General features: G+C 36.2%; 2 protein-coding genes across 2 annotated transcripts; both read left to right on the top strand.

The window, feature by feature from the left end:
* The first annotated feature begins 8,267 nt into the window (after nucleotides 1–8,267).
* Nucleotides 8,268–8,852, top strand: LOC132270506 (homoserine kinase-like). Its single transcript, XM_059771684.1, has one exon. The coding sequence runs from the start codon at nucleotides 8,268–8,270 to the stop codon at nucleotides 8,850–8,852; it is 585 nt and encodes a 194-aa protein (XP_059627667.1).
* Nucleotides 8,853–10,986: 2,134 nt separating this feature from the next.
* On the top strand, nucleotides 10,987–24,822 carry LOC132268180 (uncharacterized). Its single transcript, XM_059768962.1, has 8 exons — nucleotides 10,987–11,510; nucleotides 11,789–11,884; nucleotides 15,603–15,713; nucleotides 15,797–16,106; nucleotides 17,418–17,508; nucleotides 19,515–19,845; nucleotides 23,147–23,295; nucleotides 24,045–24,822. Exons 1-8 carry the CDS (start codon nucleotides 11,187–11,189, stop codon nucleotides 24,559–24,561), a joined length of 1,929 nt encoding a protein of 642 aa, XP_059624945.1. The 5' UTR covers nucleotides 10,987–11,186; the 3' UTR covers nucleotides 24,562–24,822.
* The last annotated feature ends 3,142 nt before the right edge of the window (nucleotides 24,823–27,964 follow it).

The raw sequence follows: 27,964 nt of genomic DNA on the forward strand, positions 1-27,964 counted from the left end.
TATGGTTTGACTGATAAATTATATCAGCTTAATTGAGTCTATTTCGAACTGGTAAGACATCAGTTCATACGAATATAATGGATTACGAGACGGTTTAGTTGGATAGACGTGGAGTTTCACACGTTGCATTAAGTTCTGTCTGGTGGAAGTGAATATGGATATGGATTCTCTCAACAACCGATAGGATATTCAAATCTTTCGGTTAATTGTTGAGTTAGCAGTTGAAGTTTTAGTTTGTGTGATAATGACACTTACTATTACCAGGGTAATTGAAGAGGTCAACTTAGATACCAGAGCTAACACGGAGGAGGTGTTACCTTACTCAGATAAAGCTTAAGGTACTGGAGGAGGATTAGTGTCTAATCCTGACTAATCAGGACTAGATGGTCGGACTAATCAAGGTTGGATGGTCGGTAGGAATTATCAACATTGATTTAGAATTTTGATTCCATATAGGTTAAAGAACGGTGGATTGAACAGGTTCTCTTATGGACATTGTTTGAGTGGTGTTCACTTTGGAGCTTCATATCAGTTCTACATCGCCCTAATAGTAGTGTTATAGCATGAGGATGTCCATTATAATGGATGAAAAATTACTATTTTGAAGGAGCTTTATAAGGATTTTGGAGCAATAGTTTTGCTTCATATCTCTAGATGGAGGATGTGATCGAGAACGTAAAATTTGATCATAGAGGATATGCTTAGGATATATACCCTAGGTTTTCATGGATAATTAGAAGTGTTTAATTCACTTTTCAGATTTTTGTTTGTCATATTGTTGGCACAAGGATGTTAGTGTGACAACGTTTAAGGTTTTGCATATTATATAGTGTAAACCTCTCACCTGTTGGTTTGAAATGAAAGTAGAGGTTGTACAATTTGACCTTGACTATATTAATGGATACATCGGAGAGAACTACTCTCTTGTGTAATGGATTGCGCGCGGTTTGGCAGTGGCAATAAGATTTGGTGAATAGTTAAACTCGTACACTAGAGTTTTTTATTAGGAAACAGTTGATTGGGATGTCTTGCATATAGGAAGCAATGTGCGTTTTGGAGGAAGGTCAGTTTTTACGTATTAAATTGACTTTTCACGGTTTGTGTTTATTGATTGAGGCGGTAGCCTATAGATTAGTGTTACTACAATGTTAGGGTTGGATGCATAGAAGTTTTGCAGATCTATGTTCTGGAGCTTGGAGGAATATGGATATTTACCCCTGTATAAAAATTAGGGTAAGGATGCGTTGTTAAATACAACTTATGTGTAGTATAATTTTTGTGTTTCCTACATATAGGAACCATACATTTTCTTTGACGATTTGGAATTCAGTGGAGCCATACACAGGGGCAGAAATTTATAACAGCACGGAAATGAATTTTAACAAAAATAATTCAGAATTTCGTGAATTTCGAGGACGGAATTCCTTTTGTTAGGGGGGAAGAAGGCAATTGTTGGTCCCTAAGATGCCTATCTTGAGGTTTGCCCTTTTAATGACAAAATGCAAGTAAAAAGGTTCAAAGAGAGCTGATAATAAAGCATTGATATATTGGGGTTTGATCAAATGTTGTTTGACATATCATGCAGGTTTACATAATGAATTACAAGTTGATATAAGCTTATAGCTCACTAAAATATCATGAAAGTCACAGCAGCCCTCTTTGTGGTTGCAGCCCTCTTTTTATGTTTGTAAATTCTGTGACAGCATACTTAATTTGCGTAGAGCCTTTGTCAAGGGCATTCTTATCTTTATACACATCCCAATATTCAAATTATATTTGCCTGTGATGCTATATTGGCTGTTTAGGTTTAGCTTTAAAATGTGACAGTCCAACACATGGTTCAGCAGTGTGCTTTTAGCTTTTTTGTTAAAAGGCAATTGCAGGGGCAGTACTGTAATTTTGAGTGTATCTACAAAATGCTGACATATGTAATGTGGTCCTGGAGTGAGAATATAGTGACAACTTTATAATTCTTGGGGTGCAAGATCAAAGAGGCAATTCTGATATATATATATATATATATATATATATATATATATATATATATATATAATTGTGCATTGACAAAGTGAGCTGATATACACACTACAAGTGAGCTGGCAAGGAGCAAAATAGTACAATCACTATTACATTGTCAGAATATCTTTCCTCACGGATTGGAGGACCTCAGCTCAATCCTATCCATTGGTTTTAGGGCTGCATCAACAAGGATTTGTGTATAAAAGCAAAGCTGTAGTTGCTGTTAGGTTTAAGGTCTGAAAATACATTCTCTATACTAAAAAGTGAGGATGTTCTTGAGTGAAAAACGTGAAGAGCAATTAATTGAATATCTCTAAGTGTTGATTCATCTATGTAAGCTTATTTTACTCTCAGAATCTGCTGTGTGTTTATGCATTCTTGGAGACTCACAATGAAACAGTGCTGCTAAGGTGTTAAGGGTGCTGTCAAGACTGCCATGAAGTGAGCAAGGTTAGTTCCAAAGGCTTGAGGAGTTGAGTAAAGGTTGAAGCATGTTTAATATACCTATTTACATCAGCTGGGAATAGGTATAAGCTCAAATACACACAACTTCAGAATTTGGTATCTTAGAGCTTGGTATTTGAGTATTCTGAGATGAAATAGCTGTTGTGATATACCTTCTTGATTTTATATGCTATATGCCTTGTGTTTAACATCTAAGCATGAGTAATTTGATGATCTGAAGCTGTTAAAATTGGATTCATCTCAGAAAAGTGGTTAGTTTAAGTATTGACCTTGTAAACCACATTGCTGCTAATTTGAGAACAAAATTGAGATATCATGCTTCTTCCACTGTTATTACCTTTTGAACATGTGTATAATACCTAAACAATGTTTTGAAAACTTGAACAAGTCTTGAGCAAGTTGAAATTCAAGAATTGCCCTTAGAATTAAGTTGCTACTGAACTGAGTCTAAACTAACCTGTTGTATACTATGATCTTCTGGAATATGTGTTGAATTGTTTTTACCTTTCTTAGCTCTTATTCTAATATATCAAGCAAGTGTAAAGTTATGTTTGGGAGTTGAGATTACTGGGGTTAAAGCTGAACAAAACCATTATAATGTTTGTGTACCGTCATTGTTGTTAATTGAAGTTATTCTGCAGAAACTCACTAATAACAATTTTTTGGGGCTGTGATTAATGAACTTCTTGATGTGCTTAATCTCTGGGATTTTGTGTGGATATAATACAAGGTTATAAGAGTGTTTTCCAAGTCTAAGACCTCACAGAATATCAGTTATACCCTCGGAATAGAGGCATTTCAGCAGCACCAAATTAGACCCTACAGAAACTATTTTGCTACTGATTTTATGCTTAATTGACCTTATCTTGCTGTGATAATTGAAGACACTGTTAGAGAAAGTGTATTATGATTATATAAGGTTGTGAGAACCTTCAGTTACAAAAGTTTCAGGTGTTTTGACCTAATTGCCCTTGAAAGCTTGAAAGTTAAGGCTTATTGTATTCCAAGCCTAATGTGAACTTATTTATCATTCCTTGCTCCTTTCATTGATAAACCTGTTGAACAAGGTTGTTTTGTGTTATCAAGTCTATGGATATAGAAGAATTATCAGTGATGAAGCTACAGGGTGATTTGACAGATTTACCCTTGTCTACGGTTTTGAAGCCTTGTGTGTTGATATTATTGTATACTTGTTGTCCATTGTTCTAGATTGATATGAGCAAGTTAGTTGAGCTAATTCAGGGCTGTGGGAACCTAGTGTGAGCTATAAGTGAAGCTGCATTGTGATTTTACAGTTCAATCCTTCTTATTGCAGTAAAGAGGAAGCTAGGGTTTTCACTTTGTTTTCTACTTAAGGCTGTGTATTGCACTCTCATTTATTGTAACAGCTTAAGTACATTGTTCTAGTTGTATTGACATCTTATTCCATTGTTGGTTTAGCTTTTGAGAGCTTATGGGTCCAAGCATGGTTGCTTAGGATAGGGGGAGTGTTTGTATACACTGTGTTGAGCTAATGTGTAAGTAGAGTGTGTGAAAACTAGTGTCTACTCCTGGTACAAGGGTGTGTGCAGAGAGTGAGACAGCTGAGTGTGTAACAGCTTGCTTGCAGCTAGTGGATGTTTTTATTGGCTGAGGCCAAGAACTAAGGTTTTTCTCTATTGAGAGGGTTTCCTTGTAAATCTTGAGTTGTGCTATGTTTTGGTTATTCTTATTCTCTTGGTTGTGCTTTGATTCCAAAAGTTTTCTTGAAAACAGGAAAGAAGTTACTTAGACCAATTCACCCCCTCCCCCTCTTGGTCTAACAGTAATACCCCTAGTTTTCAAAATGATATAATTGGAATTTAATTTTTATTTCTTGTGCATTTTTTTTTAATTAATTTTGTGGCTATGTGCTTATGTGGCTTTATGTTTGTTTGATAAGTTGTTTATTTGAAATATGTGGTTTAATTGTGTGGATTTTCTTGTAACCTATTTGTTAGTTTCAATGATTATTTGTTAAAAGATGATGTGTTGATTTAAATGTAATGTTAGTTTTTATTTAAATAGGTGTTTTATTTTATTTTTTTTAAATTAAAAATAAGGCATTTGGATAGTAGTAATGGACCAACAGTTAGGTCTCATGGACTACTTGAATAGAGGTTGATTATGGGTACGGATAATTACCTGTATATGGTTGGTTGGTTATATGTATATATACTAGAGTATATATTTAAGAGGATGGAGTGTTATTATTATTAATAATTATTTATTTTAATAATAGTAATATTTTTATGTTAGGGGATTCTATATATATATATATATATATAGGTGATCACGTATAGGGCAATATACGTATTCTTAATTATATTTTTATTTTCTTTTCTCTTCTTTTAGGATTGCCGACTTAATATCGGGTGGGGATTAGGGTTTGTATAAACCTATATATATGTAAGGTTGCGTCTGCCAAGGGTTTTGGGAACCCCATTCACGTAATAGTGGAGGCAGAGAGAAAGAACAGAGAGGTTTGAGAGAAAGAACATAGAGTTTTTGAGAAAGAAGAAATTAGGGTTTCGGTCATAGTTTAAAGGTCGGACCACGGGGGAAGGTTGAGGACTATTCGAGGGTTAGAACTAGAGCAGAGGAGTTCTTGACGACAATTACAATCGCCAGAAAGAAATTAGGAAGAAGAAATTAAAGGTTTTAATTCGAAACCTAGAGGCAAGTTCTATTTTTTTCTCTTTTCCTTTGACCTGTGTTCTGTGCATGCCTAGGTAGTCTCTAGGAACTAAACGGATATTAATAATGGTTAAGTTTACATGTTAATTTAGGTTTTAAACTGTATTTTATGTGTTGATTAATTGAAATTTAATTGTTGAACAAATTGTTTCATATTCTGTTTTAAAATCTTGTAACGATGCATACTTTGATTTAAAAGTTTCTGGAAGAATTTTGGGACATAAACGGACTTTTGGAAACCTAAATAAGACATTACAGAGTGTTTTTAGCATTATCAGAGATGAGGATGATAACAGGAAGCAAGGACAGAGCCGTTTCCCAAGGGGATGGAGCCGGCTCCTAAAGATTTTTTCCCACGACTCTATGTGAGAAAGAGAGTAGGCTTCATAGAATTAGGGAACCAGCTCCCTTGGTCATAGAGCCGGCTCCTAAGGTTAGGGAGCTGGCTCCCTTGTATGGGAACTTGCTCTCTCATTTTTGAGAGCAAGCTCTCTTGCATAGTAACTTATGGGATTTTTTTAAAGTATGGTTTTGGTATTTTTGGAGTTTCTGGACTGTTCTAGATTGTTACTAAGGATTCTAAACTTGGTTTTATAATTTATTAAAACTCAAATAGCATAATTAACATCAGTATGCTAATGGATTTAACAGTATGGAAGTTTAAACAATTTTTGCATGCTGTTAATGGATGTAAATGATTTAATTGTCTAGTCTTCTTTTAGCAGTTTAAATGACTGGAACATGATTTTTAAAATCTGTATTGGATGCATAATAGGGTCATATACTTATTAGATTTTATTATGCTCACCCTGGATTTTAATTAACGAACTATTAATTTCTGTTCTTTCAATTACATGGATGCTATTCTGGATTTTAATTGATGAACCATTAAATTTTGTTCTATCAATTACATGGATGTTATTCTGGATTTTAATTGATGAACTGCTTTATCTGTTTTATCAATTATTGGATGTGCGGATTATATGCACCGGTATGAGACGGTGGCATATTAAGTATGGATTAGATCACAACGCTAACTCCTACCTATTCTGGAATAAGGGAACGGATTATAAAATTAAATCCTACTTATATTTAAGTCAGATCAACTGAACAAGTTAAATGACTAATTGGATTACTTGTTACTTATATATGCATTGTGATGCATAACTGGTTATGATGGTAGAGGTGTACCCTGTTAGGTTTAGGTACTCATGCCTACCTCAGGTGCGTTTTGCATGCTGCCTTCTATTCTGGTTGAAACCCCCTTTGTAGTCCAGTGAGAGTCCCTTAGTGTGGATATATATGTATAGACTAGATAGATATTGTTGAGTTATCTAGGATGTATCTACGTATCGGGTTTCTGTTTGGATTGTAATTAGAATATAACTTGTTTGTGGGCCTGACCTACCATCATTTTTCAGGTATTCGTCAAGAGTAGGGATTGTTCGTGCTGAGCAGGGATCATCTTCTTCACTCTTCCGGATTGTGTTACTTAGGAGTTCATTTATGTTTTAGTTTTCTGATGTAGACAATTATAGCTACCATTTATTCAGTTTTGGTTTTCCAGGGGTCCATAGAGTATGGATTCCCGAGTTGTATAAATTGGAGGATTACTTGTATTAGAGGAATTTGTTAATGGAAAATTTATTTTGAGGTTTTATTAAAGGATTGTCATTTTAGTTTCTTTTAATCATTTATTTATTTCTGTTATCTATTTTGTACTCTGTGTTCGATTATTGCCATTTGTTTTGATATTATCGGGTATTCGGGCGTGGGCCTGGCCAACCTGCATTCTGAAATTTGGGGGTATCACATGCACCATGAAAACGTGCTACCAAAGAATTGTGCAACTGTCACTAGATTTTCACTGTAAGACCACAATGCACATGTTAGTCATGTGCACCATATACACAAAAGACCAAAATACCCTTCAAGACGATAGATGTCACATATAAGAAATCTGTGTAACAGCCTGTAAATACACAATAAATGTAATTCCCTAAGATCATAATAGCAATGTAGTATCCAATGCAAATGTAAAGTGACCACATAGATGCTTGAAATTACAAGGCTACCCTTGAGAGTGACAGACTTCATAATAAACCAGAAATAAGAATGTTTAGGCCTGTGACCTGAATCTGTGATATAATGTACCATCTTGAGTTGATGTTAAATGGCCTCTCACATATTAGAAATGACAATACTGCCCCTATATATATCAGAATTAACCTGAGCTCACCAGAACTAGTGGAATATCACATGAATAAACCTGTTAGCTAACTTTTGACATTTAAAGGGAAAAGCAAAGGCTGGGATCAACAGACCCAACTATGCTTTGATAAGTAATAGGGTTATAAAAGACTTATAAAGGCATAAACCCTAAGCTAATGGCCCATATGTGGCCACTCGATAGTCCATTACCACCTGCAATGTTTGATGTTAGACATCATGATTGAATCTCCACCTAACCCTAGACATAAGAAAACAAAACAAAAAGGATCCAATAAAGTTCTCCAAATCAGTCAGTACAATTTAATCGCATAGATCAAATTAGCTTCTAAAAACCATAATAATAGGCTGATTTATCATCAAAATACTAGATAGAAAATCATGCAACAAATTTTTTTTGATCAAATTAATCAAATCTTTAGATTCAATTACACTAATGCCATGTTTAGGACTACCGAACAACGGCTTGAATTTGGAATTGGAAGAAATTTAATTAAAACTTTGAACTAATTTTTTTTTTAAAAGGGTTGAAATCACAAAACTCCCCTACTTTCAAAATCGTGCTTAAAACCCCCAATAAAATAAAATAAAATAAAATAAAATAAAATAAAAAAAACGCTTGAATTAACAAGACTTATCAAGTTACCCCCAAACCCGGGACTGACCTGTTAAGGCCCTATTTGGTATGTGTTCTGTTCTATGTTGTTTTGTTCCAGGCCCGCTATAGTAGCCCAAACTCGGCCCAAAACATGTTTGGTTGGTTCTGTTTTGTTTTCAACAGTTGCAAAACATTCTAATTAATTGGCCCAAAACTTGAAACACCGAAATGATGTTTTATGATGTTCAGTGTACTGTTGGCCCAAGTCTGGTACTGTAGCGGAAGGAACAAACCCAACTTTTCTCTCCCAATAACCTTCAAATGTAACCTCTCCACCCCTTCTCTTAAACCCCTAATTGCAGAACCAGACCCAGTTTTCAATTCCGTTAAGTACTTCACACTAGCCGCGGTCGCTAACCTCGACTCTGGCTTTGACTTCCTCAGTTGCGCCGTTGACGGCATCGACGACTACGTCACTTTGCAAGTCGATCTCGACGTCCATCCTGGAGAAATCTCCATCTCCGAGAAACTTAGCAAAAACCCTCTATGGAATTGTGCCAGAATCGTTGCCATTTCCATCATGAAGATACTTAACATCCGATTGGTGGGCCTCTTTCTTTCCCTCGAGAAAGGTTTGTCGTTGGGAAGCGGCCTCGAATTGAGTGCCGCCAGTGCCGCCATGGCAGCAGTCGCGGTGAATGAGCTTTTTGGTGTCCCATTGTCTATGTTGGATTTAGTCCTTACCAAACTCGAATCGAAGTCCAAGGTCTCCGGTTACTATGCTGAACCTCTGTATCAAAGTATGGAATGTCTTGGTTCAAAGTAGGTGCTTGATTCTCATCTTCGTCGATTGCCTCTCTCCTGTCGACATCCAACACGATATCTCTGCAACCCATTAATTTTAGTGAAAATTCGTTACCCAAATCAAAACCAATATGAAAATTCACAAAAAATTCAAACTCACCTGCCCATGAAGACGCCCATATTCAGCTTCAACAACAAGAAAGTAAAATGCAAACTGCAAATTCAAAAAGAAACCAATAAAATTACATCTTGGTTTTGATTACAAACAAACCCACCACCACATTCTTTAACTTTCTCTCTCTAAAACTTTGTAGCTCATTTCTCTCTAAAATTTACTCCCAATCCCATTTGTTTAACATGTCCTTGAAATAGAGAAGTTTTTTACAGTGTTAAGTGGTTTCATCAGTTGTTTCTTATGTAAAACAGACACAGAAGTCTAAAGAGAGAAAGTTGAGGGAAGAGAGAGAAAGAAAGAGGCTCTGGACGTGAAACGAAATATCTTCCAAACATGTTCTACCATGTTTCTATTCCAAAATTCTCACTGAAAATTTTCTTCGCCAAACATGTTTGTTTTCATCTCATAACACCACATTACAAAATACTTATTTTGTTCTAGGCTAAAACAAAATGTCCGGGAACACAACGCATACCAAATGGGCCCTAAATAGGCTGTGAAATGTCAAATTTGACCTTACTATTTAATGTTAAATTAGAAGGTATAATTATTATTTTAAAATTACAAAATATCCCAAAGTGCTTATAAAAATATTAATTAAAAGCTATTAAATCAATTTTGACTTTCAAAGTGGTTAGGAAAAAGACATGGCTATTTTTGTAATTTTAAAATAAAATTTATAGCATTTAATTTAATATTAAATAGTATGGTCAAATTTGACAATTCACAACTCATTTAATGGGTCGGTCATGAGTTTGAGGGTAACTTGATAAGTTTTGTTAATTTAGGGGTTTTTTAATTTTATTGGGGGTTTTATGCACGATTTTGAAAGTAAAGGAGGACTTTGTGATTTTAACCTTTTTTAAAATATTAAATTCAAAGTACTGATTCAGTGCTCCCAAACATAATATGAGTATAATTTATCATCAAAATACTACATAGAAAGAAGGGTAAAGTGCAAAAAAACCCTTGAACTATTGTCCTGCAAATAACCCATCTAAACTAAAAATTGTCCCCTAAATTATTGATTTGTTACAATTAAGGACAAACTCATCGTAAAAGACTATTTTACCCTTTCTCATTAAGTCATTTCTTATTAAATTATTTTTATTATCTTTTCTCTTATTTATATATTAATTATACTATTTACCTTAATTTAATTATTAGTATCAATTTATCATAAAAATGAAAAAAATAGATTTGTAACTTCTATTTTCTAAAATGATTAACTTATTGTTAAAATTTTATTATTTATAATAAAACTTATTATATCCAGTTTAAAAAAATTTACCGTAGAAAAATACTTTATTTTTCATACAATATATTGATGAAAAGTTAATAAATTACTTAAATAAAAAAAAATACATTCTTTTCATGTAACATATTCATGAAAAATTAAGAAATTAATTACATTTTTAAAAAAAAATTGTACTTAATATTTTAATTTAAAAAAAATAAAGATAAATTTATGAAATTTAATGGAGAATATGTCATTAAATTAGTATGAATTTTTTTCACAATTTATTTCAATAAGAAAAATAGATTAAGTGTAATTCAATAAGAAAGTGCATTATGGTCATCTAATAAAATATAGTTTAGGCATTGGAGCATTTTGCAACAAAATAGAATAATTCATGAGATATTATGCACAGAATATAGTTTAAGAGATTATTTGCAAATTCAAATATAGTTTGAGATTTTTTTTTCACTTTACCCTAAAATGAAATTGAGATCCATTTCAAACACTATCTAGTCCTCGTATAAAATAATCTTAAAATCATATTCTAAAAAAATAAGTAAAAAATAATAGTAAATAAATAAATAATTCTAAAATAATATAATTAAAACCATTTTTTGTATTAGCTGATTTAAACCTGCTAAAAAGCAAAACTCCTAAAATCCATATCCAACAAGACCCTCTGTTTCATTTGGATCGGGTGAGAAACTTTCGGGTCAAATTTCAGCCGCCAATGTAAAATCTAGATTGTAGAGAGAGAGGGACAAACCCTACAAAAACCCTGAAACTTCTATGGAGACTGGACGCCGTTTCTTGTCCTTCAAGACAGAATACATTTTATTCTCTCACTAAATTCTTACTCAGAATCTATTGGAGGGATTGTATTATTGTTCTTTGGTTTGGGAATTTGACTCTCTATTAGAGAGAGAGTGTGTGCTTGTGTGATGGCAAAAAGTAGTGCTGGTGCAGGGTTTATCGCAGCCCTAGTCGCAATCTTCCGAGTGGACCATGCCTATGCTGATGGCCCCTTCTCCTTCTCCCCATTTTCTACATCTCCATCTCCATCTCCATCTCCGGCTTCGGCGGCTTCTTCTTCTCCAAAACCTTCTTCAGAATCATCTTCTCCACCATCTCAACCCAATGCCGAACAACCTCCACGGGTTCGCAACGATAATCCACGAACAACTTCGGCTGGGTTTGATCCCGAAGCGTTGGAGAGGGGTGCAAAGGCTCTCAAAGAGATTGCCAGCTCTTCCCATGCTAAAAAGGTTTCAGATTTGGGTTATTTCTGTAGTTATTGTTAATGGGTTGTTGGTACTTTTGTCAAATTTGACTTATTTGTGTACTTATTTTTTATTTGTTTGTTTTATAAGTTATTTCAGTAGTTAATATTAATGGGTTCATTCTGTTTCTGTTACTTTTGTCGATTTTAAATCTGTTGTCTTTTTGTTGTTCTGGGTTTGGATTTGATGTATGATTCTTATTATTGGGTTTATAGATATAATTTTTTCAGGGGTAATTTATGCTGGGTTTGTTATTGGTTCAGGTCTTCGAGACAATGAAGAAGCAAGAAGAAACGAGGCAGACGGAATTGGCTGCAAAGGCGGCAGAGCATAAAGCATTGCAAGCTCAATCTGAAACTGTACGACTCCATTGTTTGCATACAAATATACAATTTCTTTTGATTTAATTATGTTTTTTTCATAGCCTTTCAATATTTTAGTGTTTCTTGAATTCAGGCATTAGGATTCTACTTTCCCTTCCCTTTCTCCTTTTGACATTTCTGTAGCTCCAAATGAAGTACTATTAATCAAGGAATTGCTCTTCCAGTAATTCCTTGAATACATGCATACATGGTTCTGTTTAGAATTTCCTGGTTTATTATAAACATTAACATTGTATTACAAATAGCCAAAGTGGTATCACTTAGTTTCTACAAAGATACTTATGGTTCAAATATATTGTGCCAAATTAACTGTTAAGTTTAACTTCGCAGTTGTTGAAAAATTAGTGATTGAATTGGGGAGTGGGTTTGGTCATGCTCACTAACATGGGCTTGGTGGCACTGGCGGAGCCAAAAAGGGCAAAGTGGGGGCAATTCAACATTTTTTTATATTTTAATTTTATACCTATATTGTTTTGAAAGTGTAAATATGCTCCCTCTCAAAATTTTCAAAAAAAAAAAAAAACCCTCAAATTTTAATGTTTTTTAGTGTTTTTATTTCTCAGTTTTAGATTTACATTTTCGTCTCACAAAGTGTGCAAATCTCTCTCCACAATTCATAGCAAGTTCATATCCTTCATTTGGCCTTCTTTGTACTTTCTCAATCTCTTTCCAACACAAAAAGTGCAAAGAGAGAATTTTAAGTCTTAATTTGTAGTCAATTTCTTGATCTTAAGCTGATATACAAAAAATTCTCATCCCCTTCTTTCACTCATTCTTACAGGTTTTGCAAAATTGAAGTTTTTCTTAAAGGAAAACAAAAACAAAAGAAGTAGGATTTTGTTAACATACTATACATATGTAATGGTATTGATAATAAAGCACTTGTGCAACAATATTTTGAAACATTACAACTTCTTGTTGAATGTATTAATAGAAATATTATCTCTCAGTATTTAGTTTTTTTTTTTTTTTTAAATTTTTTTATATCAATTATTTCGGTTCAAATTTTTTATCATCTTATCATTTTTTCAAAATCTTTTGCCCCCACTGGAGAGATTTTTTGCCTCTGCCACTGCTTAGTCGATTTGAAGCCAGCTGTAGTGAAGCTATAGATAAGGACCATGAAAACAAAATAAGTTCATAAAATTATGATTATTAGTCATTTTAACATGATAAAACTGCATGTGATCTTGCAATTGAGGAAGGACATCATTGTCTGTTTTAATCTATAAAAGCCTCTACAAGAAATACTACGATCTTGTGAAAACTGAAGACTATATCAGGTTGCACAGTGGATCCTTACAGAAGCTATTGTCTATTGTGGATATGATGTCATATAATGCTTAAAGAATATTTCAAATAATTACCAAACAAAATGCAAAATTTAAGTTTGGCCATGGCCATCACACTCTAGCCTTCCTAAGTGATTGACATGCTACATTCTTCACTGGTTTGTGACCTTGCAACGGTTTGGCAATTAGATTTCACATTCTGAAAAGGCAAAGAGGTCCAAAAGTTAATCCATTGAAAGATTTATCGTCTTTTGTATGTATCATATGTAGGCATAAGCACTATGTACAACCAATTCCTCCAATAGTGTATTGTAATAGAAATCCCCCATATGCTGCATAAGTGCACTCCCATCTTTGATTGAGCAATTTTTTTTTTATCTGTGTATAACTTTCTCCATCAGAAATAAGGTCAGAGATCCAAATGGTACCTTTGAAACATATATCTACTAATACAATTGGAGAAGAAATATCAAGGAAGTGGACATAGCTGAAGAAAAACACATTTGATCCTCTGAAATTTATGGGTAGCTCTTTCTAACTAATTTAAATGATATCATTCTTATGAACATGAGTTCCTAGATAATTTTTCAGCCTCATTAGAGATTTCCATTAGGTAGAAAACACATAAATGTAGTGATAGTGCTACCAGTATGAAACATTTTGAAATTGAAATTGTGCAGCACCTATACATATACTAACTACTAAGCATTCCAGAAAAACAACAGAAAAATTAAAAATGAGACTCAATAAAAAAATTTATCGTTCTTGCGCGAAAAACAAATTTTCTTGGACTTCTATCAAGAATTAATGTCTAAGGCTGCAAAAACAGCAGAAAAGTTGAATCATAAAAATTAAATAAGATTAGAAACATGAAAAAAAAAAAAAAAAAAAAAAAAAAATAGAATGCTTGAATATAATTTTTCCCGGCATTATTTTGGTAATCACATGAAAAATCATAAAAATCTGGAATTTAAATATAAGGAGAGAAATACGTAAAACATGATAATATGACTGAAGGGACACTTCGTGCAGCACTACTATAATCGATCAAGACCTTATTAACAGGATATCCTTGCAAATCCAAACCATACATGCGATCCACCCTTTACTGCAGAAGTGTTGAACAATGGCTAAAGCTTATTCTTTAAAGATAGACACATTGTTTCTTATTTATTTGAGACCAAAAATTGAAAAAATATGGACACTTCTTAATCAATGTTAGTAAAATGCTCTCTAGGCAGTGATCAGAATCCCCGTGCTTCCATGCAATTGGCAATTTTTGTCACCTCCAAAGTCACATCCGAAAATGGGTGATATTACACCTTCAAAAGATGAAAAATTACTGGACAAAATGAATTATAAGTGCAGGATGCATCACGTATTCTAAACGCCCTGTATTGAGGATGCATCTTGAGAAACTTTTGTCATGCTGACAGAAAAATGTGAAATACATACTGCAAGAATTGGTCCTTATTGTTATTAAAATGATAAGCACGACAATGTTGCCCCCTTAGTCTCCTGTGTGTACCTTAGGCCTTCCCTTGCCACTCGTTCAACCATGATTTTCCTTGGATTCTTGCAGTTTGCATCGTCTCATCATGGGAATGTAGGACAAAATTGGTTATGAAGGGTGACCATTTGTTTGGACTGAGAACATTCTGTGGTTGGAGCTGTTGTTATGTGCTATTATTTTTAAATGTTCCTTTGTTGGGTTCTTATCTAATAGAAACAGATGCTGAATTAGACCTTCCCTCAGTGGCATCTTTTATATTTGACCTTCCTAGGAAGAGTGACTCAGCCTGTTGAGGTAGAATCTACATCTATGGTTTCAACAGTACTGTTTAGAGCTAAATCTTATTAACCACTTTCATTGGTAAGACCCAAGATGTCTTGGTTTCTGGGTGATATAATCTGGCTCCTTTCATGCACAGGCATCTCACTCTTTATTTATTTAAATATTTTCTGTGTATTCATTATATGTGATCAAGATGTGAGGAGGATTAATATTTCCCACTTTAATTCGTAAACAAGATGGATGATATTAGGAGGGGCTCATTTCACTTGGGCGAGTTTGACAAATTCTACCTGATTTGATCCTTTGTTGAAAGAGATAATGTATGTAATTGGTCGGTTCTTTTATATTCTCTTTGTTGCTGTTTACAGATCAAATAAAGGCATCATGTTGCTATTTAAATGGCTTTTTTGAGTTTTTGGCTCCAACACCCTTATATATGAACAAAAAGCATGCTTAGTATTCATATTCAAAGTGGTTCTTTTGTTAGATCTGTATGCAAAGAATGTCTCTTATGTGTATGCGCTTGTAAAAATTTTAAAAAATATACCAATGAAACTTCTTTTCCCCCCTTGAGCTAAGTTTCGTTATAAACTCTGTTTTTTCGCAGGAGAGACAAAGGGTAATATATGATGAACAGAAAAAGCTAGCTCAGCACCAGGCACAAATAAAATCCCAGATGGCTCGTTATGAGGATGAGTTGGCAAGGAAGAGGATGCAAGTATGTGACTTTTGATTTGTTTTTGGTTACACTGTAGTTTTATATTGATATTTTGGAAGGATCTGATTGGTTTTTATCTGCAGGCAGAAAATGAACATCAAAGAGCAAGAAATCAAGAGCTTGTGAAAATGCAAGAAGAATCATCTATTAAGCAAGAGCAGGCAAGACGAGCGACGGAAGAACAGATTCAAGCACAGCGTCGACAAACAGAGAGGGAAAAAGCTGAGATAGAACGTGAAACCATCAGGGTGAGGGCTATGGCAGAAGCAGAAGGGAGGGCCCATGAAGCGAAGCTTGCTGAAGAGGTTAATAAACGCATGCTAGTAGAGCGTGCGAGTGCCGAGAGAGAAAAATGGGTAGCTGCCATAAACACAACCTTTGATCATATTGGAGGTATATCAGTTAAACGTGCTTGCCTAGTACCTACCTTACATGTGTCTCTCAAATGATCAACGCACTGGCCAATGATCATTTTGGGTTTTTACACGCTATTCCTGCTTTTTGATTCATGAGCAATAAAATATATATAGGATTTCTGTAAATCGAGATGTCAAATTTCTGTTGAAATGTGTGCCAGAATATATATAATTAGCTGTGATTTTGGGTAGCTGAATTGTTCAGGGATTTTCTTCTAGTGTGATGAAATTATTTTCTGAAACTAGGTCAGAATCTTAGATTTTATATCAATGCCATAATTTTATTGCTGTAAGCAGAGGTCATTGCCGTTTCTTCATTACATTAATTGCAGTTATGTTGGCTTCCAAAGGCAAGAGGAAGGCAAAGTAAGATAAAAATTTTGGAAAGATTTTGTTGTAGGACTTTCTTTGCTTTTATTCGAGCTCGTCAGATCCTAGAGTGCGGACCAAGGACAAGAGAACCACAGAAGAAATTATAAAAAATTACTATGAAAATCATATAATGAGCACTACAACAATCATTCCAAAAAAATTTAGGCCATGCTAATTAACGCCTACAGATTTGAATGCTTGACTTCTCAAAGAAACAATAAAATGCTTGACCTTCAAGTTCTAGTAATCAAACGAGTCACGGTCAAAGTGTGATTTCACAAACTGAACAAAGGCTAGATTGACAAATTGAATGCTTAGCCATGACATTATAAATGCATACATAATGTTGAATTTATCAATTAATATTTAAGTAGTTGACATTATAAATGCATACATAACGTATTGAATGTATCAATTAATATTTAAGTAGTTGTAGTTATTGTTTTGGTTCAAAGAGGTTTTTATGTTATTTGATAACTTAAGGTTGCCCCACTAGAGGAAATCCTGACTCTGCCACTATCTATGAGATAGGACCATTCTTTATTTTCATTCTCAATGTAAATAAAATAAAACTTATGATTTTTTAAGAGCATGTCTTATGAGGCAATTTGACTTTTTTTTTTTCTTGGATGTTTATGACGCTTTAGTTTGTAATTTTTCACTCTAGGAGCGATGCTTAGTTGAGAGCTAAGTAGATATAGAGTTGAATAGGGATGTGTTCTTGTAGAAATATTACCTGAAAACTTGTTGATTTTTTTCCCTTTTGTTATATATCATTGCCATGCTAGAAGTTTTATCTGATGCATAAATATTCTCACCAGGATGAGGGTTCACTCCTTTTCCTATATCATTTCTCTATGAAAACTAGCACTTCAAAAAAATAGCCAAGGTTGATGGTACCTGTTTGTTTTTGTAGGGGGTTTGCGGGCCATATTGACCGATCAGAATAAGCTGGTTGTAGCTGTTGGGGGAGTTACAGCTCTTGCAGCAGGGATCTACACAACGAGGTATTGGAATTCTTAGTCATAGATCGAATGTTCTGAATTTGATTTATTTGTATGTTTACTACTGCCTTTTAAAAAATTTAATAGTCCTGGTATATGAGTTTAATTTGAAATTAGCTATTGTTCTTGGTCATTGCTGATTTTAATTTTCAATCTACCCATGAGATATGATAATGTCCAATATGGTTGCAACCCATTTCTGCGAACATGGGTTTGGTTTGGTGTTTTTTTTTGGGGGGGGGGGGGGGGGTTGTGTTTTCGGGGGATATGGGATGTAGAGTGGACAATTGTTAAATCTCATTTGTGATGAGATTTTTACTGTTTTTCATTTCCTGCCATCTGATAGTATTCTGTGCAGTTCCTATTCTTCCAACTTTGTGGACCATGGAAATTTGTGTATCAAATCAATTTGATGGGTTAGATATATAGGGTGACGCTATTTGCACTTCTCATAAAGTTTCTTGTACACCCTTCCCCCTTCTAAAAAATTTCAAGAATGCAATGGTCTGACTACACCTCTATGCAAATGTTCTTGATTGTCAAGTTAAGAACTGAAATTTGTGTGCGTGCGCAGGGAGGGTGGGAGGGAGAGAGAGAGAGAGAGTGCGTTTTTTATTTATTTATTATTTTTTATAGATATATTTTTTTCTGTTTGAAAGTCAACTAAAAGACACTTCTATAGTTCAGAACGCTCAATTTCTTTAATTAGAAGCAATCTCTTGTTCATAGCATAATTTAAAAAATAAAATAAAAAATTCATAGCAGTATTTGTGGAGTTAAATCTGGTGAAAGGAGTTGATTTGAGTTCTAATAGGGTTTGTGGGGTTTAGACTATTAGTCTATTCCCTTATGGGAATTAGTAATAAATTCAAGTGTAGGAACTATTCCGTTTGGTGTTGGTTGGAGTCCAGTCATGGGATTTTTTAGGTGCGCCCTTTCTACAGGTGCAGTCAAGTTGTTGTATGTGCAAGAAAGATGAAGAGTCAGTTTGTCATCTTCTCTTGCATTGTCTGGTAGCTCAAGATTGTTGGGATATGTTTTTTGTCCTGTTTGGCGTTTTGTGGGTTATGCCGGAGTCTCTGCCGAGCATGCTTGAGGTCGAGGCTTGGAGAGGGTGTGCATTGAGTAGCCAGGTCCAATATGGATGGAGGGTAGCGCCCCTTTGCATTTGGTGGGGGCTGTGGCAAGAGAGGAACCGGCGGTCCTTTGTTGGAGTTGAGGTTCGAGCTTGACTGCTTGAGCACTCAAGTTCTCTATTCCATATACTTTGTTGTTCTGGTTCAAGGATGGAATTGTAAATTACTTGGGGATATAGTTTTTTTGTGGATACTTTGATTGTATATAGCAGACCCTCTTGGTCTAGGTTTTGTTCTTGGGCTTTGCTCCCCTTTCAAGTGCTTTTTAATGAAATCTAGTTTTAATTTTTGTTTTTAAAGTTACTTGTCAAAAAAAAAATTGTTTTTAAAGTCCACCACTCTCTGAGTGGCAAACCATCCTACCCAACTGCATAGTAAATGCAGAGATTCATATTTGTACCCTTGGATTTAGAACTGAGCCAAATCAGAGCTACATATGGATTTTAACTTGATCCAGAATCCATATAGTTTTAAGCCAGAACCTGTAACAGTTCATCATCCCCAAACATGTTAGAGAGATATATTGGAAAAGTATATAAAATACAGGAGACAGCTGTAGGAAAACGGGGAAGTTGTTAAGCCCATTGAGAGAATGGAACATTTTTGTCACTTTGATCATGTTGTTAGTTATGTAGCTGTAGTTTTGGTATGAACTCCTTTGCAATTGAGTTCAGTTACAACTGTAATAGTTTTTGAAGTAGCAGTAGCAGTAGATAATAGTTTTTATTTTTATTTTTATTTTTATTTTGCCTGTAGATAATAGGTTTTTTTATTTCTGTTATTCTGATGATGGTGGTAGTAATTATCTTGTTAGTGTTACCAGTTCTCACATGTGATGATATAGCTTCTTATAGTATGTTTTATCCAATGCAGAGAAGGGGCAAGGGTGATTTGGAGCTATGTGGACAGAATATTAGGACAACCATCGCTGATCAGAGAGTCCTCTAGAGGGAAGTACCCTTGGTCAGGCTTGTTTTCGCGTGGTTTGAGCACACTATCACGTAACACTAATAAAGGGATTGCCTCCAATGAGAAAGGTTTTGGTGATGTTATCTTAAACCCTTCTCTTCAAAAACGAATACAGCAGGTGGCTACTGCCACTGCCAATACCAAATCCCATCAGGCTCCGTTTCGGAACATGCTTTTCTATGGTCCTCCAGGGACAGGGAAAACAATGGCTGCTAGAGAGTTGGCTCGTAAATCTGTATGAGATCTTACCCTCTTGCTTTATTATGTTCTTTGAATTGTAATTGTTACCATGTGTTCTTTATTGTGTTCCATGTTTGTAAGGTGATTGTATGACTTCAAGTTTGTGTTGGAAGTCAGAGGGCTTCAATAATAAAAGTTAGGAGAGATGAGATGTGGGAGAGTAACATTCACTTTGAAACGTTGCATCCACTTGATACAAATGGCTAGATTGCTCAAGTTTATATTGCCTTCAAAAACATGCATCAAACATTGGATACCACTATCCCCACTAACATGACTTCTGGAGATCTTCTTCTCCCATAACTTTTATCTTTTCATATAGCTATCACTAATACTATTATACTTCTACTAATATGATAAATGCATTCATGAAAATAAATCAAATTTATTGTCCAACACTTCCCTTAAACTTTAGGTCCAAGTGCAATAAACCCCCTTCAACTATGGTTCAAGTGCAAATAGCCCCCTCAAACTACAAAATAAAAAATAAAACCCCTAAACTATTGAATTGGTGCATTTTAAGGACAGAAGTGACATCTCCGGACAACTGCCCTTATCAGAAGTGTTAAAAGATAGTTTTGCCCTCAACTAAAACTACGTCGTTCTAGTCTTATTTTACATTTATAAAGTTTTAACAATGGACGCGGAGATTGCAATCTAAACAACCTCTCACACGTCGACACGTCAGCAACCTTATCAACTATTCTCATCTCTTCTTAACCTAACCACCTCACCTCTATCCATTCACATTTGCGCCAGACACAACACTACTGAGACCAACACTCTGAAACCCTAGACCAACACTCACTGAGACGAAACATGAACCCAAGTTTCTTGATTACATGATTAATAAGATTGTGCATGACTGACATTCAGGAAGAGAGAGACGGGCGTACCAGATTAATTGTGTTACCTCTTACTTCATTTCTTCTAAAAAAGAGTCTGAAGCAGATATGGCATAAATAATGATTTTCATTTTCTTTTGCTTGTAATTACCATTTCTCCATGCTTCTTTCCATGTTTAATTTTAGAATTATAGATAGAGGAATCATTGCTTGGTGTAAAAGCTTGGACTGTTGAGTGTGAGTACACGGGTTGAAGATTGCGAAACTAGGTCTCCTGATATTTGAGTCCCCTTGTGTAATATATATATATATATAGGTATTCATGGTTCTTGTTCAAATTGGGTTTATGAATATGGGTTGAACTATTATATATATGGTTTATAGTTTGCACACACTCACTAGTTGCGGAGGAGAGGAAGTGTGTGTGTGTGTGTGTGTGTGTGTTTTAGAGAGAGAGAGAGAGAGAGAGAGAGAGAGAGAGAGTAGGAGGGGTACTGTAACACTGCGTACTATTGGTTGTCTGCAACAATCCGTATATATAGAGATGGATGATAAGAGGATAGAGATAGAGAAGAGAGTGAAGAGAAGAGAACTGATTTCCGGAGTTAGGATTAAGGATTTGGGAATTTTGGGGGAATAGACATAGGGCGTGTTTGGCCTTTAAATGTAATAAAGGGGCATTATGGTCTTTTTGTATTATAAGGGTTGAATTGTCATTTAATTAAAATATAGTTATCACATGACACGCACGTGCAATTTAACGGTCAAAAATGATCTGCTGGTGGCCGGACCAGGTAAATTGCCACCAAATCCCTAAGTTTAGGAGGGTAAAATGCCACTTTAGTACTTTAAGGGGGTTATTTGCTCATAGGGCCATAGTTGTCAGGGGTTTATTGCACTTTACCCTAAACTTTATTTTCTAACTTCAAGTAAACTCCTTAATTTTCTAAGTACTCTAACCAAGAGGGGCTTGTTCAACTTGTGTCAATTACAAAATTCTCCAGACCAATTTGCATACAACAATTCAAGAAATTCTTATCACCTTGGGCTTCAATCTCACTCTTCATTGGAACAACTTCATTCCCAATTTTATATTTATCCACAACAGGAGTGCTGATATGATAACTTATAATTGCTCCCTTCATTGAAGTACTTAACTACTCAATTTTATCAATTTCCGTACTCCGCCTGTGTTTCTTTACACAACCGATCCCAAGCCCATATAAAGGAGGGTTGCAATAGGTAGTTTGACAGTCAATTTAAAACGTTATCATGAACAAAGATAGATGTTCGGTAAGACTAGAAAGGATAGAATTAGAAATGATCACATTCGAGAGATGGTTGGAATAGCACCACATTGGAGATAAAATGAGAAAATCAGTTAAAGTTTGTTTAAACATGTGTAATGAAGACCTTTAAGTGCGCTAGTTAAGAAGAGTGACATAGTACATATTGAGGGTAATACTAGGGGAAGAGGAAGGCCAAAGTTAACATGGGTAGAGTTAGTAAGAAAGGACACGATAGCATGTGATAAAAAAGATTGAGGCTAGGGCCTTAAATAGAGCGGAATGGGAACCTAGGATTTATGTAGCCGAACCCAAGTTGTTGGGAAAAAGGGTTGGTGGTTGTTGTAATTTTATCAGATTTCACCTCATTTTCAACAATTTCTTCTTCTCAACTTCTTTTACATTTTTATTGTTTCCAATAACTTTTCTCTCCACTTCATTCTTCTCCAATTTTTTCATTATCTTTTCAACATCTTTCTTTACCAGTTCCTTTTCATTCAAAATTTCAAGTTCAAATTTTGAATCGTTGAAGTTCTTCAACTTTACGTGCATGGTACTTGTTTCCATCCTCCACAAATTTCTCTTCAAGACTTTCAGTCTTCTTTTCAAACTCATCTTCCTTGAAGCATTGTATTCAATAATCTGTAAGTCTATATAGCCTTCAAACATTGTATACCACTACTCCCACTACCAACATGACTTTTCTACAACTCCCATGACTTCTGGCTTTTCATACAACTTCCACTAATACAATAATATGCCTACTGATATGAGAATGCATTCATGAAAATAAATCTAGTTTATTTTCCAACAGTTCGATCCAGTGTTTCAATGAGCTATGCAAGGTTCATGTCATTATTTCATTATTTTGTGGGTAAGTGTTGTAATTTGACTTGAACTAAAGTAGACACCTGAAATTAGTTCAGGCTAGATTTTTTGGACAATTGTAGAAGTTCGAAGACTATATTAAACACGGTTTTAGATTCTCCTGTTGAGTTAAAACTTTTTGAGTTTGATCTGGCCAGGAATATAGAGAGGTCTATGGCTGTGTTACATGCTTGTGGATTGTAGAGTATGTGTGTTTTAGTACTTTAATGGTATTAAACTATGAAGAATGTGTCAATATACTTGGCAATTCTCTCATAATTGTCTGACATGCTCCCAGGGACTGGATTATGCATTGATGACGGGTGGAGATGTTGCACCACTGGGCGCACAGGCTGTTACCAAGATACACCAGTTGTTTGATTGGGGCAAGAAGTCCAAGAAGGGTTTATTGCTATTCATTGATGAAGCAGATGCATTTTTGTGCGAGTAAGTGTTGTTTTGCCCATTATTTGATTTCCAACAATGTCTGTGTCATATGTGGTATGGAAATATAGTCCATGGCATGATGCAATGAAAAGTAGATACTTGCCTCTCATTAGTAGTATAAGCCTGTGACAACTAATGTTGAACAAATGAGCATTTAATCAGAATATACACCACCATGGTCCATCTTGATAATTCAATGAAGTGCTCAACTTCCCTGAATGTCTCTTTCCTGTGTGGCTAAGAATACTGTTGGTTCACTTAACTTATCTGCAACAACTTGCTCGTTTTTTGACATTGTACTCGATTAGTTTGGGCAATAGACTTCACACTTCTTAGTCTCATATTAAGGGAGTAAATACATTTTTGGTTCCCTGACTGACAAAGGGGCATTTGCACATACAGTATAATCAAAACTTGCTTTTTTCTTTATGGCTTTTGAAGGTTTGGATTATTTTCGCTTTGGAATCATTTCAAAAAAGAAAAAATTGTCAAAATTTGTGATAATGAAAATTAAGTCAGTCCCTTGAGAACAATTCTATCCTTTGAACACACTCCCATTTCTGTGAGAAGAGAGTATACTCATTTCAAATGTTGGATAAGATATGAATCTTTGATATCTCACCATAAGTATCTGATCATCCCCTTAACAATGTATCATCACTGCGAACTGTTTTTGTTTTCTATCTCATTTTGACTAATTCATGGAGGAACCTAAATGTGAAGTTGGATTTGTTGATTTCATTTTTCAGACGGAACAAAACCTATATGAGTGAAGCTCAAAGGAGTGCGCTCAATGCTCTCCTTTTCCGCACGGGTGACCAGTCTAAGGACATAGTCCTCGCTCTTGCTACTAATCGTCCTGGCGATCTTGATTCTGCTGTTGCAGATCGTATTGATGAAGCCCTGGAATTCCCTTTGCCTGGTGAAGACGAACGATTCAAGCTGTTAAAACTCTATTTGGACAAGTACATAGCCCAGGCTGGGGCAAGAAAGCCAGGTTTATTCTCAAAGTTTTTCCAGAAACAACAGCAGAAGATCGAGATAAAGGGCTTGACTGAGGATATTCTGAAGGAAGCTGCAGCTAAGACAGGAGGATTTTCAGGAAGAGAGGTAGCAAAGCTGATGGCAAGTGTTCAGGCTGCTGTTTATGGGAGTGAAGACTGTGTGCTTGATCCAAACTTATTCCGTGAAGTGGTAGATTATAAAGTTGCAGAGCATCAACAGAGGAGGAAATTGGCTGATGCTGACGGAGGTCTTCCTTCATGAAGCGTTAAATCTAATAGTAAAAATATTGGCAGGTTTAAATTATCTTTTGGTTAAGAGCGAGCAGGTGAGTATCTGCTTTTCTACATGCCACTGTCGGCATATATTATTTGGGTGACATGTTATTATCGTTTGCCCATCAACGGGAATTTTTGAATATTTTGTTTTAGGTTTCATTGAATCCTAATTCTGATGAAATTATGAGGTATCCATAGATCATATGTATTACATATTATTTTACAAATTTAAATTGGTTTTTTTTTTTTTTTTTTTTTTTTTTTTTTTTTTTTCGCGGATTTTTCCCCTTTTATTGCTGGAGGGCATCCCTGTCTAAGCCCTCTGTTTGGTGTGGAAAAATTCAGCTGGTGACCCATTAACTATATGACCGAGAACCATATGCTGAAGCCAAACACTCTCACCCAATCCATTTAGGCCTAAACCGAAAATGCTGAAACAGTTCGAAAAAAAATGACTAAGAAACGGAGTTATAAGCTTTTTTTTCAAATCAATTTTCACACATCATAGCAGCTTTCCAAGTAATTTTAATTCCCTCAACAAAGTGCTTCACCATCAATAGGGTCTTTTCACCGTGTGAATTTGCCAAAAATCTCTCTGCTTTAACCATTGATGGCACCCATGGCTCACAGCCTTTCCATATGGCCAAAATCCAACCACCATTGTTCTCAGTCCACAATAATTCACATCTGGCTCACTCGAGAGAAATTATTACATTGTGTGACAGGTTGTGATTGGTCGGGATTATGTAGTTCTGGACTATGTAATAATTTTACTTCACTGTGAGCACGTCAGTGTATCTAGGATTACCTATGCGTGAGCGCGTCAATGCCTATAATTTCTCGATATGATGTCAATAATATACATGGACCACATATGCGAGAACTAATTCACACGGTCCGCATATGTGAGAGCGCATCATTATCTATAATCTCTCTCCATGCGATGTTAATAAATTTACGTATGTGAGAGCACGTCATTGTCTATAATCTCTCTCCATGCGATGTTAATAAATTTACATGGACCACCTATTGCTCGTCATTGTCTATAATTTCTCCATATGGCGTCAATAATTCACGTGGATCCACCCATAAAAGAGTACCTTAGTGTCTATATATATAATTTCTCCTCACACTTGTGCTTTGACCTGCTGGAGCTTTATATTTTTTAGCACGAACAAAGGATTGCCATTAAATAATTTCTCCCGAGTTCGCCCAAAAGGTATCGTTTGGACCAAAGTAAGGAGCAACTCGCCATTCAGTCAAGGGAGGAACATTGGGGACATCGTCACGCAAGGCCATGAGTGGAATCCGCCCTTGAGTAGAGAAGGAAAATCTTAGGAGAATTTCAAGAAGAGGTGAGTTTAGTTTACACTATCAAGTCGGCAAAAGTGAGGAGTTTTAGGTTAATGAGATGGATTTGGTAGGACCCCTGCATGCCCTGTATGCAAATCTTAGCCAGCGCTTCCTCTTCATGGGTTTCGTAACATTCTATAGCCCGGTCGTCAAATCTATGGACATACGTAAGCAAGTCTTCACCCGGCCCTTGAGTTTCTTTAGTTAAAGAGAGAGTAGTCACCCTTTCCTCTGCCTGAAAGAACTTTGATTGGAAAATCGTGGCTAGTTGGTTCCAAGTAGTGAGCGACCCAGATTCTAAATTCGCATACCATTTGTAGGCCCTGTCCGTGAGAGTTTTTGAAAACTCCAAGCCGCAGAGTGTGATCGTTTCCGAAAGGCCCCAAAGCTTCAATAAATCGCACCATATGCTCTCGCGGGTTTCTTTTCCTCCCATCAAACTTGCTGAACAGAGCGATGGATTGTGCGTAAGGTGGTTTTAGGGCCGTTTCCTGCATCAATATACTCTTTTCATTTTGTAGCAGTGCTTGCAGATCTGCCATCGTCACATACGGCGACCGCTGCGCAAGATCTTGTTGATGTCCAAGCTCCTCCGAACCCGTTTCCTTGTGACGTGCCTCCCTTCGGCTAGTACTTGGCATACTCAATCTTGTGGGTGCCGTGAGGGGGGTATTGAAAAGAGTTTGGCGAGCCCGCGGCGGTGTACCTCGGGACCGCCTGCATTGGCCAGCAACTCACCTTACCTCGGCTGATGATGAGAACGCATGTCTTGCCAAGTTGTTTGGGGTCACATGCCTCCCAGTGAGCTCGTCGGAGGGGTCACCGATCGGATCTGCACCTCGTCGAGGTACCCCGCTGTCAACAATCTCCTGCAGCAAGGTCACCACTTCTCTTTGTGTGCCCTCCAGCTGTTCCATTCTGTGCGACAGCGCGTTATGGGCTTCAACCAAGGCATCGGGATAAATAATCCTAGTTCCGGGAAAGTACGACCCAGGCATACTCACGGATCCATTATAGCCCTCGTCTAGGGAAGGGCTAGTTTAAGAGGGTGGACTGATCTTTCGTATGCTTAACATATGTGAAGCGCTCCTCCCCAATGAAGTCGCCAAAATGTTGATATTGGTTCATGAGTAGGATAAGAAGATCGTTCCACGTAAGCCAAGAATCTTGAGACCAGTATCCAAGTGGAGATCCAAGCAACACAAGGGATTCTCTGGGTATGGAGATTAAGAAAGGGAAGGCTGAACTCGATACTGTGTGAGCTCGAGCTTATCAGTAAATAGCTATTAATGTGGTTGTTCTGTGTCTTAAAGGCTGATTAACACCCCTATTTATAGTGTACCTCCTCGGTCAATGTCTTTTAGTCCTTTGGGTGAGCCCGCTCTCACCCAAGGGTTCGAGGGTCTTTCATTCTGATGGATGAGACATTGATGGACGGGCTGCGATGCTTTGCCCCCCAGTCAAAAGAGGTAATGGCGCTCCCTAATTAATATGGGTCTTATCAAACGTCTTTCGCAATTAATGCTTTCTTTATCCTTCCTTGCTCGAGCTTAGGTACTAAGTATCCTTTCCCCCTTGTGTTAGCCTTGGACTGAGGCGAGCCCTTGGATCTCAACCACCTATCCACATATCCTCAGATTATCGAATTCAGGAGGGAGAAGGTCTTCCTCGAGGTCCTGCCTTCATGACCTCGCAAAGCTTTATCCCAATTTTATAGTTCGAGGTCCCCGATGGCCAAAAGGGGAGACTCGCAAAGCAGGTTAGCCGAGGTTGCCCCTTTCAGAAGGCAACCTCGATCATCCGACTGGAGCAGGGCATGACCACAGAAAAGGAAGGGTAGCGACCCTTTCCTCGGCAGTGAGTTCAGTTATAGGACGAGTAGCTCGAGAATACTGTCCTTTCAGGAGCACGCCAGATAAGTGTTGGCCAGGTGTGCTTATTTTGCAGAGGTGGCGCCACCTAAGCAGCTATTGTGGCGCGGTCATCAACAGATAGTAAGCAATTTAGAAAACAGATTCTCCTCTCCGTATGAGGTT

The sequence above is a fragment of the Cornus florida genome, unplaced genomic scaffold (assembly GCF_030987335.1).
Source record: "Cornus florida cultivar Cherokee Brave unplaced genomic scaffold, ASM3098733v1 CherokeeBrave_3.0.0_Hap2_Chr08, whole genome shotgun sequence".
NCBI lineage: Eukaryota > Viridiplantae > Streptophyta > Magnoliopsida > Cornales > Cornaceae > Cornus > Cornus florida.